The 12375-nt window shown below is 42.8% G+C and overlaps 1 protein-coding gene across 4 annotated transcripts in view; it reads right to left on the bottom strand.

Moving 5' to 3' along the window:
* Positions 1-12375, bottom strand: part of LOC143322260 (uncharacterized) — a 93353-nt gene that overhangs the window by 65711 nt on the left and 15267 nt on the right. For all 4 annotated transcript variants that reach the window (XM_076733338.1, XM_076733339.1, XM_076733340.1 and 1 more), the window contains exons 2-3: positions 6485-6528; positions 1132-1306 (exon numbers count right to left, since the gene is read on the bottom strand). In XM_076733338.1, the coding sequence (XP_076589453.1) occupies positions 1132-1306; positions 6485-6517 (208 nt within the window). In that variant the 5' untranslated portion in view covers positions 6518-6528. The remainder of the gene's footprint in view (positions 1-1131; positions 1307-6484; positions 6529-12375) is intronic.

Below are 12375 nucleotides of genomic sequence, written 5' to 3'. Positions count from 1 at the left end.
ATTAACTCAAGAAAACTTTCAACAGATATCAAATATCCATCAGAAAAAGGCTTCAAAGCTGCTTCAGACACAACTTTGTGCATGACGAGCTCCCCTAAACAACTTGCATTGTTGATATTTCTTCGTTGGGACACTTTCAAGTTACTGTATACATTATGCAAGTTATTGATTATACTCTAACTTCCTGTTTAATAGCAAGGGGTAGAAGCTTCTCAGGGTTGGGTCAACTGTTGGAAATTCTTCTCTAAAAAGATACGATACATGATATCAGGTGTGATACAACCACCTGCAATGAACCACGCTATATATAAGATCATATAATCAAATTTTAAGAATTTATTTCATTGTTAAAACAATAACTGGGATCAAAGTGTTAAACACATCAACAAAAAAGTCACTAGATGACATTTTTACACTTTTACACGTCTTTGTTCAAATTACAAAAAGAGCATATAACTTGTCAATCAGCGAGCTTTCGAGGAGCTGGCAGGTGGATTGTGTTACCTTTGGACAGTCAGGCTAGCTGTTTCCCCCTGTTTCCAGTGTTTATGCTAAGCTAGGCTTACCAGCTGCTGGTTCCAGTTTCATATTTCACAGAAACTGTCATGTCATGCTCACCACTGGGCTGCTCTGAATTTCTATTTTTTTTAACACCAATACTATTGTCACTCATTTAATTTTTCCAGTCATACTGTTCAAACGTTGTCACTTTGTCAGCCGTCCTTCATAGGAGCTCAGCTTTGATTTGGCTTGAGATATTGGAGATCATCACTGAATACCAGCCGAGAGGATTCAGGGTTTGCACAGGGTTCACACTGTGGTCTGAAGGTGGCCTTGTTCATCCACCAACCTGTTATCATAGTAACATTATGATACAGTTCAAAGCTTGTGTCAATGTGAAACAGGTTACTTTCCACTGATCCACCATGATTCATGTGTTTAGAATGAACTGAGCAGCTTTTTATTGAAGCTGTTCTTTCATCTCAGAAAATGTCACTCTGTGAATCACTTAAAAATAATGATAAAAAAGACCATATCAGTTTATAGGTAAATAAATAAGTAAATGCAAATCCATGAATCAGAGACAAGTCACCGGTATGTGTGTGTAATGTGTGTGTGAGTGTGATGTACCTGGACACACAGCCTGCAGCGTGACCTGGCTGACTCGTAATGTGCTTGTCAGATGTCTTTGGGTGGATCCTGAGAATAAAAGATAAAACTCCACTTCCTCCTCTTCCTCTTCTTCTCCCCCCTCAGAATGACACACATCGCCATCGTCGAGCTGAACGGTCAACACACACTCTCCCTGAGAAAAGACAAAGATGCTATATATTAGCTTGATATGAGAACACACAGATAGATATTACATGACACACACCTTCCATGACACACACCATCTTCATGTGCACTTTACACCAGTAAGAGCAATCAGAGTCGAGTGCATGAAGCCTCAGTCCAGCAGCCCACAGTGAGCCGCAGGGATACCAGCTGTCCTTCACATTACACACCACATACTAATGTTAGCAAATCTACTGTATCAATTCATTGATTAGTATCCAGGTTTGGCAGTTGGTTAATGAGAAGTGAATGTATTTTTATACATGTAAGAAATGAGCTGATGCCAATTTCAAACAAACACTTCACAAACGTAGACTTGGCGCCTCGCAGTTGTTTGCCTCCATCAACCAATCAAGTTGCATTTACATCCCTGTCTGTCAATATTCACATAGGTAGTAAACACTTAATAACACAAAACAAAAGCTATTAAGTGTATTTTTTTATTTTTTTTATTTATTTTTTTTTTACAGAGGTGTACAGAGGACTGACACAGAGCTTCATCACATGGTGCAACAGCAATCACCTGAAGCTCAATATGAGCAGAACCAAAGAGCTTGTGGTGGACCTCCAGGGGAAAAGGAGGCCCCACCTTGGATGACACTGGTGAAGAATTCCAGCGTGTTAACATTAAGACCCCAAACAGTGCTGAACTGTGTATTCTAACTATGTACAGATCACCCAGCTCCTCAATGACTCTGTTCCACAACACATTTAACAACTTAATACTGATGTCCACACTGAGCACCAGTCTGTGCCCAATCAGGAAATAATGGAAAGACATGGCTTTCATCAACATGTGAAGTTCCCAACTCATACCAGTGGTCCCTTACTAGAGCATGTGTATAGCAACAACAAATCCTTGTATGTCAAACTGCTTTCTATTACAGTGACCATGATGTGATTTGGGTTGCTGCTGACCAAAGTGTCATAGCTCATCCAACACCTGCCCTCAATCAGTTCACCTCTCCAGTATTGCAGTCGATGCTTTTCGCTCATTTACTGCAAGATCGTTTTCTCAGATACAGTGGTCAGCAAATCTCCAATTCTATTTGTTATTGTCTAACTTGTCATTCATTGTCTTTCCCCTTGCCTCAGGATTACCGCTCACCTTCCTGCTTGCCTGCCTGCAAAACCCTGTGCAAACGTCATCCCGCACAACAAAATGGCCTCTATGGAGAAGGAACAGTTTGAAGTCTTGAGGGAAGCCTCACTCATATCGCTGGCAGAAGTCTCCACGGCAGTAAAGAAGCTCCTCGGGGTCAAGTCACCAGGTGTGGATGAGTTTCGCCAAGAGATGCTGAAGGCTGTGGACACTGTTGGGCTGTCTTGGATGACATACCTCTTTACTGTCACACAGAAATCAGGAAAGGTGCCTGTGGAGTGGCAGGCTGGGGGGGTGGTTCCCAATTTTAAAAAGGGGAACCGAAGGATGTGGTCCAGTTATCAGGCATGATGCTGCTCAGCCTCCACAAAAAGTTTATTCCAGGATGCAGCAAAAGAGGGACAGTGGATCAGCATTTTAGCCTTGCAGGTCTGTTGGGAGGCTCATGGGATTGCGCTCATCGAGTCGCCATTTGTTTTGTTCACATGGAGAAGCCTGACAATTACGACTGGGGAGTCCTGTGGAGAGTACTATAGGAGAATGGGGTAGTTTCAAAACTGACATCTGGAACTAAAATGTGTGTCTTTTGTCATTAGTAAGTCCAGCAGCACAGTGGTGTCCATTGCTGCAGCAACCGGGGAGATCTTAAATGCATGGATAACTGAGAAGAGGAAAGTCCATCTCATTTCACCTTTGAGTTTCTAGTTTGGGAAGTGTCGCAAATACCCTGGAACTTATTGTCTACTTATTGATTCATTCATCAGCAGAAAAACTGTGGGTCACTTCAGCATTCACCACTTGTGTATTCAGCTTGGAGGACATTGTGATAATGTGTGGAAATCAGACTCTCTCTCCACCTGCCATGGGTCCTACGTAACAGGACTATTGGAGTTTGGAGGAAAAACACTGAATACGAGTGGAAATGCACCAGAAAGAAATGAAGATCGCCCATCCCATCGAGGCACAATTCACACCATTAACACACAACATTAACTAGGAAACAGAACACTGGTGTAGAAGTCAGCTCGCATTGATGCAAATCCAGACACTACCAATATGTCGGTGTCTTATCACACAGCAGTCAACATGTAAGTACAACAACACAATTTGTTAAACTTTATTGAACGACTTACTTCAGATTAAGAAAACTGGTATATGAACATGTCCACTTAAGTGATGTGTAGTTACAACCTCCCGTTACCTTAACCACAAACAAATGATCCCAAATGGCTCTACACACTGAAGTTTACACATTTTACAGTGTAAAAGAGCTACAGGTAGGGCATTTGAGCTGTGTACTATACTATGTCACCTCTACACAGCAGCTTCAGTTAACCAGTGACTTACTGTAAGTCACTTTGAATGAAAGTGTCAGCTACATGAATGTGACATGATGTAATTCAATAAAGTGTCCAAGTCCCCGGTATTCCTCAAACTATTTGTCTTTAACAATGTTCTGGAGTCACTAAGGCAAAACTGATAAAAAGTTTTGTTTTTCTAATGTTTTTCTCTAAAATGTCTGGAGGGCCGTGAGAGACCCTGAGGCCAGTGATGAGGAGGAATTTGTTTTTGTGCCATTTATGAATCAGATGATTTAAAAGCAGAACTGAGCATGAGAATGTTGACGGCAGCTCAGACGACATCAAATCTGAATGACAGTCAATATACCGTCCAAGCAGCAGTCCCAAGGGGAGCTATGACTGATGAGGGAAGCTTATATAGTTTCCTTAACGACCTCAATGTTACTGCTATAAACATCCAAATACGTTTCCTGGCCAAATTTCCAACTTGGAAATTTGAGAAGCTCTCGCAACCACCGCACTTTCCTGGAAAAACTCGGCCTTTGGCTATTGTAGCTAAGGCTAGAGGAAAGACAAGAGGTGCCATGAGCTGATGGATGCTCGAAAAGTCCTCGGTTTGTCCAGAAACTGTTCCACAAAAATGCTGGAGATGTCACATCTTTCCAAAACAAAGCAAAACAACACAGCACAGAACACACAATCATGTTGCAAGGACAAGTAAGTGACTGTGATTAGTGATTGCTGTGCTGACTGATTAGGGTTACAGTAAGATGTAAAGTGCGATATTAACCTGAAATATAACAGGCTCCACTGACATATATATATGTTATAAATATGAATTATTGTAAAAAATCTAATAATTATATATTTTGAAAGGTTTACAAGCTATATGACTTTAATTAATGGTTTAATCTGCTTTATAACGGTGCCAGGCGGCTACAGAGCCGAGGTATGTTAGAAGGTTTGAACTCTGATGCATTTAAGGGTTAAAAGATGTGAACAGAGCCTTTAGAGTGTGCATGTGTTCGTATATTGCTCTTGTATTTATGCCCCTCTGCTCTGTGAAACATGAGACAACACACACACACACACACACACACACACACACACACACACACACACTTCTTGCTGAACATGCAGTTAAAAGCCTGTCAACAGCCACGCCCACACAAACACAGGCTACCAATAGCACACAGGAATGTTTCAGACCTCTCACTCAAGCAAAACACACACACACACACATACATACACACAGACACACACACACACACACACACACAAAAGTGTCTCAGCATTTCACCATGTTAAACACCTACGCTAATATGCTGTAACATCAGTTTGAAGGATCACATCAGTCATCCTGCACTTGATCCTAAAAGTGTACAAATTCAGTACAGGGGCAGTCTGTGGGCTTGCATCATTCTACTGACCCCCGAAATTGGACAAGATCATTCATGAAGGCTTACTTTGGATCATGACGAAACAGAACGTAACATATTTCTTTAACAAACAACAACAATTGTGCTTTTTCAGGTTCCATGTTTAAAATGTGTCTGTGTGGTCAGCAGGAAAGAAAGTGTAAACATCCCACCGGGGTGCTGCTGTGTAATTTCCCTGTGACCAAAACATATCTTTTAATGAACGGTTGACTCGAGCCACAAATATGTTGTTGTCTGTCTCTCATCTGAGTGCGCGTGCACACACACACACACACACACACACACACACACACACACACACACAAACCCAGAGTCAGAGACAAAAGGAGTGTGAGACAGGAGTCCAACACTTGTGCACAGAATACAGTCTTGCACATGTCTGAGGCGCTGTACTGCTGGGAACACTAAAGAGAGAAATATGTCGTACTTGCTGGTACTTTACAGCATTGAAATAATTCAAACTTGTTTGTTTGTACCAAATACAAAACACATATCTAACTACAGTCACATGTACAGTATATGCGTACATCACACTTGCTTGCACACTATCTGCCGCTGAGGGCTGGGATGTGTTTTCTTGAGTAAGTCAATAACAAACAGGACACTTCGTTAGCCAGTAAAAAGTACTGCAAATAGACTGCATTTAAATAGCGCTTTTCTAGTCTACTGACCACTCAAAGTGCTTTACGACACACATGCCACATTCCACACTGACCCATTCTCACACACACACACACACACACACAGGCACTCACACACCAGTGGCACAGCATCAGGAGAAATTTGGGGTTCAGTATCTTGACCAAGGGTACTTCAACATGTGGATTGAAGGAGAAGGGGGTCGAGCCTCCGATCGCCTGATCAGAGGACAACTCGAGCTCGAGCTCGACCTCCTGAGCCACAGCTGCCCCAGAGTGATAATGTGCATCAAACATAGAAGAAAAGAGCCAAATACTGAGCTGTCAGCCCTGAGCAGAGGTTCACAGACTTAACCTACTGTTGGATTCTGAGCTCAAAACCATGACAAGTATTATTTTTCTGTAAAAGTAGTTCATTTTACAGCTGCTAAGGGTTAGCCACAATTAGCTTTAACATGTAACCTGTAGCTGCTAACAAGCAGCAGCTGATAAGTACCTTACTGGCACAAGATAATGGCTATAGGAATCATCCGTCCAAAATATCGTTAGCATTCAGAAAGTATTGATGCGGTAAACTCATGCTGAGCTACAGAAAACTGAATAAAACTCCATGCTGCAGTGTGTGACCTGTTGTGATGATGAGGTGTGATGAAGACAGATACTCACATAGAGTGGGGCTTGTTGGGGATTCAGTTTCATGGCGCTGGACTCTGGAAGAAAACACAGAGAGATGTGAGCATTCAGCTCTACAGGAGAAAATATGTTCAAAACAAAGTCATTACCACAAAAACTGAACTTATTAGTGTTGGTTGGGAGAGCATGAATGCTCTCCAAAGCTGGAGCAAGAAAACAGGAAGTCAACAAAGGCAAACACTAAACAGGCCTCCAGTGTGACACAACACAGTGAATTAAACGACACAGTCAACTGTATTCAGACATTCACTTTTCAACAGTTAGCCTATCGAAAGGATAATTCCAAAAAAACAGCAGACTCTCTGGATCTGCAGCAGCAACATTTGACAGGTATCGATGAAAGGAGGCTGTCCAAACCCTCCTGACACTGTTTCATACCAGCACTCCTCATACAGACATGCGTAACACTGGAAAGCGCCACAGGGAGCCTGTAATACAGGTTAGATGTACTTAATGCAGATACTGAGCTGTCAAAATCAGGAAATCTTTTTCCTGGTATCACTGTAGCTAAACATTTTAAGGTGCGTCCAGACTCAGCAGTCTCATTTTAAACGCACTGTCATATGTTTTCATAAAAGCCTCTGCTTCCTCGTCCTCTTTGCGGTTGGCAGACAATCTAACTGCAACATCCCACAGCCAACATCTGGTCAGACAGCTGTTCACTCTGTACTCAGTCTCCTCCGCAGTTTCCTTTTTTGTCGAAACAACACGGCTCATTGATACTATCTTAACCTGAAGTCCATTTGAAGCTACTATGGTGCCGTTCACCCTCACGGACCCACAGACACCATCTGCAGAGGACACTAACAACAGAAGAACAGGGTTCATCAGTGACGACGGATGGACTGTCATCAATCATGAACATAAAACCACCATCAGCAGTGGAGGGAGTGAAATAGGAATCATGATCACAGACAGACCCACAAAAGAAGAGATCGGTAAATTACACAAGGCTGTAGTTGCCTGTATGGCTTATGGACTATTTAAGGCAAAAATTGCAAATATTGCAAATGAGTAAATAAAAAAATAAATGTCACTACTTTAGAAGAAGATCAGAGGGATGACCACCACTCAAAACACTGGTTTAAAGTTCCCACACACCCACACTGCGAGGACACACATGATTTCAGACTCTGTGTACTGATAAGAACAGTGAAGGGGTCAGGTGTTCATTCTCCAGTGAAGAGTTGCTGCTCAAGGCTGCTGAGGAGCCAAACAGCAATGAAGATGAGGACGCCGCAGTCAGACACAGCGTCCGATGTACATGGAGCGAGCAGAGAATATGACTGGCTCACTGTTCAAAACACATTCTAATTACAGACATGTCAGAAAGACACAGAGCCGAGGTCACCACCCAGCTCCTCTACATGCAGTGATGTGGTTGGCCCATTCATGGGCAGGAAACAGGAAGTCAGACGAAAACAGAGGAGCCTTACAAGCCCTCCTCACACGCTCGCAGCAGAAAACAAGTCTTCCTCACAGAGCGCGCACACACACACACACACACACACACACACACACACAATTTGAATGTGTCTGATAGAGGCAGACAAAGGCTTAGTCCAACGCACAGGCAGACAGATGCATGCCTGTCAGAGCTGCTCATACGCGAGTCGACGCGTACAGAGTTGTAATGTCTGGTGGAGAGGACTCAAATAAACGTCTGTTACTTCACAGTCAGATCTTTGCGGCCATGATGTAACTCTCAGAAACAGACTTCCACTCGCTGCATGAGCGTGAGTGTGATCTACAGTGAGGGATGTGAAACATGACGCCCACCTGCACCCATCTCCACAGACACCCACAGAGACACACACACACACACACACACACACACATTATGGTTGAAAGTGTGAACAGAGGTTTGATGCAAAAGCTTGAAAGTTAAATCTGATTTCAACATTTGACCACACAGTCAGTTAGAAGAAACCAGCACAAACCTGCTTGGTATACGTCTACACAGCAGGAAACAGCATTTCACATTTCTTTTTCTTCTTCTTCTTCTTCGTTAGTGGATCTCAGATTGTCTCATGCTATATGTTCCATAATTCAAAACAGAGTCGAAGGCCAAGAGATGTTTTCCTCCACTTGGGTGGAATTTATTTGAACAGGAATTAAAGTTGGATCATCTGATTTGAAATGTTTAAGTCCTCTGCTGGCTCTGACTGTACCTGCAGTGGTTGGATCTGAGTGAAGAAACCCACAATTAACCAGCAAACTTTTGATCAAAACGCAATTCTCCACTCCTCCTCGCTCCTGACCCCAAACCACCCACAGTGATTCACTCCCACCCCTGAAATTCACTCTCTGTTCCTTTCTTCTGTCAACCTTTTAACGCCTCAAGCACATTTTTTTAATACCAGCTGTCAGCGTTTGTAACGACTCTCGTGTGAAGATCTTAGATTCTATGGCTGTAGTCAGATGTGAAGAGCTGAAACCTTCTTCTCTGCCATGGTTTAATGAAAAATGAGCTTAAACAGACAATGCAGGATGGCAGAATGTAAAAAGGGATAAACACAGTGCCTCCTTTGAGCTAATGTCCACTTATCAGTGTACAGTCATCGACATGAATTCTGCCTAGAAAGCCAGTTGAATCCACCCCAGAAGAACTTCTTATTACCTTTATAATAAAACTTTAACATTGATCTTAAAGAGCTTGATGCAGACTCCTGCCCACCTTCAAGATGAACCCGCTTTAGTGAAATCTCTCTGTCAGCCCTCGAACGTACTGCTGCATTTTCAAAATCACCCGTCTGCCCTGCAGACTGCATTCCCACTTGGTTTTCAAGAGTTGTATTTCAGGTGCAGATATGTTAGCCATTATTAACTGCACTCTGTCTCCTGGTATTTCCCGTCCAGTTCAAAACATGTCACTGTTTACCCCACTTGAAAAAAGGCATCTCTAGATTGCTCTGTTTAAAGAAATGCTAGACCCATCTCCAAGCTGCCATATCTTTTAAAGGTTTTGGTTGGATAATGTAAAATCGCTCCCCGCTCCCCGTACAGCACTGAGACTGCTCTGGTCAAGGTCACCAATGACCTCCTGCTTGCTTTCGACACTTGCCTGTTTATTTTACTTGAGCTCAGCCGGTGACACAGCAGACCATTAGCTGTCTGAAGAGCTGATCTCCTTCCCCTGGAGCAAATCATGCAGAAGCATGACATTGATTTTCATTGCTACGCGGATGGTCCTCCCTCTGGACATACACCCACTGAAGCTGTCCCTCTGTTCTTTCACCACATCATTTTTCAGTCTTCTCAGCATCTTTTTATGAGGAACAACTTCCATTATTTGTTCCCTCCACACGGTCAGTGTCAGAATTTGAGGCTCTTTGCATCCTTGGCGAGTTGATCTGGATATATTAAAGAATATTATCGCACTCGTGAACACTGCATCCTCAGGGCATGAATATAGAACTTTCAACCTTTATCCGTTTACAGATCCATACAACAAAAAAGAAATCCCATTCTAACCAATCAAATGTTGCTTGGGCGTCAAGTAACATGGCTGACACAAGGCATGGGTTTGTTCTATTCATCCATCCAGCCTTAGATGTAGTCTCTCTATGTTACTGGTTGATGACTTATTTTTTTTTATAAACTCCACCTGATTTTTGTGAATGATCTGAGGTAAAGCATTATCTAGCCTCATTACTATCCTCTTGTATGACTTTTTCTCAACTGATGGTATCTTAAGTTCTGGATCTTATTTGCTCATGCTGATGCTGATCATCAATATCACTAGCATCATTATTATTATCATGCCCTGTCATTCTCTCACACATTCCTCTAACCTGCTGGGCCAACCTATCTCATTATTATCTGTATGATGTTTCCATCATCCATCAACAGCTGCTCTTCATGCCTGCTTCGCTGATGTTATATCAAAAGTCTTGTATTCCTCCTCACTAAGGTCTGAAACTACGGGGGTGGCACTTAAAACCACAAACATCAGCCTCATGGTGTCAAAGGCAGAGTTAGTGAACCCTCAAAGTCATTCCAATTCATCCTCTGGAAAACATGAGCAAAAAAGTTTACAATCAGTTTTTGTACCAGGTAGATGTTGAGCTATTTCACCGGGAAAGTGAAAACTCTGACCTGCCGGTGGCGCTAGAATAAAGGACAGAAATCACAGTCATTCGGATACATGATATGAATATTTCAGGCAGTATTTCAGTGGCGGACTGAGCAGCACAGGGTCTGACGCTGCCATCCAGAGAGCAGTGCTGCTATCACGGCTAAAGGTGAACATTCTAAATCTGACAAAGATAGAATTTATAGAAGGACTGCTGTATCATGTAGCATTGAGCTGGACAAGTGAAGCTACTTCAGTGCTAACTCAGTGTATGTAGCATTAAACAACATTTCTATGCAGCTGACAATGGTTTGCCTCTCAGCTGGTGCCTGGCTTCCACTTCTCATATGATGTACTGAAGACCACCCAGTGACCACTTGACAAGCGCTCTTTTAACAAAAGAGCAGCGTGTAACAGGTACTCAGGAAATCAAATGATACACTGTTTGTGTTCTCTAAACACAAGAAGCCATCATTTACCGTTCAGAGGACTATTTCGATGACTGATGACACATTTTGTCTTGAACTGCAGATTTGGAAGGAGGCAGCTGGAGAACAGGGACTTAGCTTCAGGAGGGTCAGTCACCGAAGGACATTAAGCATGAGGCATTAAGATGACTAAAGTTTACAGCATCAGATCCTCTTGTCCTTCTGTCTGTCTGGCCATAGAGATAATCCCACCCCCCCACCCCCCCAAATTAAATGCATGTATGTTAATTGGGTATGTTAAGGTTAGGGTTAGGCCAGGGTTCTGCAAGTAGTGGTTATGGTTTGTGTTAGGATTAGTCTGCAGGAAATTAATGTAAATCAATGTAAGGTACCCCAAAATTGAGCGAAATCAATGTGTGTGCACATCCATGTGCATGGACATGTATTGTGGGGCCATTCATCTGTTCACACACTCACATTGCAGGGAATTGCCTTCCTTTTGGGGACCAAACACAAGTCCCCATAATGTAACTCATTAAATTAAAAAAGCCAGGTTTATGTTCAGTTTAAGTTAAAGGAGATGCGGTTAGGGTTAGACAAGAAATGGTAAGGGTTACAGAAAGTCTTCAGGAGATAATTTTAAGATAACGCCGTGTCCTCTGAAGTGATGGAAACTCGACTGTGTCTGTGTACATCTGTGTATGTGGCTGCTACTTAGCCCGCCCACCCTCTCACCCCACAGCAGGGGTTCATTTGAGATCAATCTGTTTGCAAAGCCCACTTGTAGAGATAGCTTCCACAGAACACACTCTCAGTAATCAGAGCAGCCGCAGCTCACAGAGGCCCCATCAAATGCTGTGAAATCAATTAACAGTGCGTCTTAAAGAATCAGAGTGTGACATGAGTGACATGGAAGACAAACATGGGATAAATGAGCGGAGAAACATACTCAATTCAGAGTATTGACGGTTCACCGAAGAACTCGATGAAGATGAAAATGATGTGATTGATGCTGAGGCCTTCACAGACACACAGCGTACACAGCATTCATAGCTTTATCACTTCTGCGTCTATATCGAGAGCTGACAGTAAAGAGATCCTTCTGAGCTTAGTGTTCAAGTCAGAGAGGCAAAAATGTTTCATCATGTCTTTTTATAAACCAGGCTTAAAGCTGGTCTAAATATAGGAAGGCGAGGTTCAAACAAAACAATCAGATGCTGAGGCAGTACAGGAGAGGTGGACTCTAGAGCAGTGAAATACTCACCGCAACCGCTTCATCAGTCCACACATGGACGCTCATTTTAAAACATTTCCCGAGACGTTGGCATCTGCCAGGTGTCTGTTCTCAAATTCTGACATGC

The sequence above is a fragment of the Chaetodon auriga genome, chromosome 6, assembly GCF_051107435.1.
Source record: "Chaetodon auriga isolate fChaAug3 chromosome 6, fChaAug3.hap1, whole genome shotgun sequence".
NCBI classification, from domain to species: Eukaryota; Metazoa; Chordata; class Actinopteri; order Chaetodontiformes; family Chaetodontidae; genus Chaetodon; species Chaetodon auriga.
Note: the sequence above shows the minus strand (reverse complement) of the source record. Positions and strands in the feature narration are given on the sequence as shown.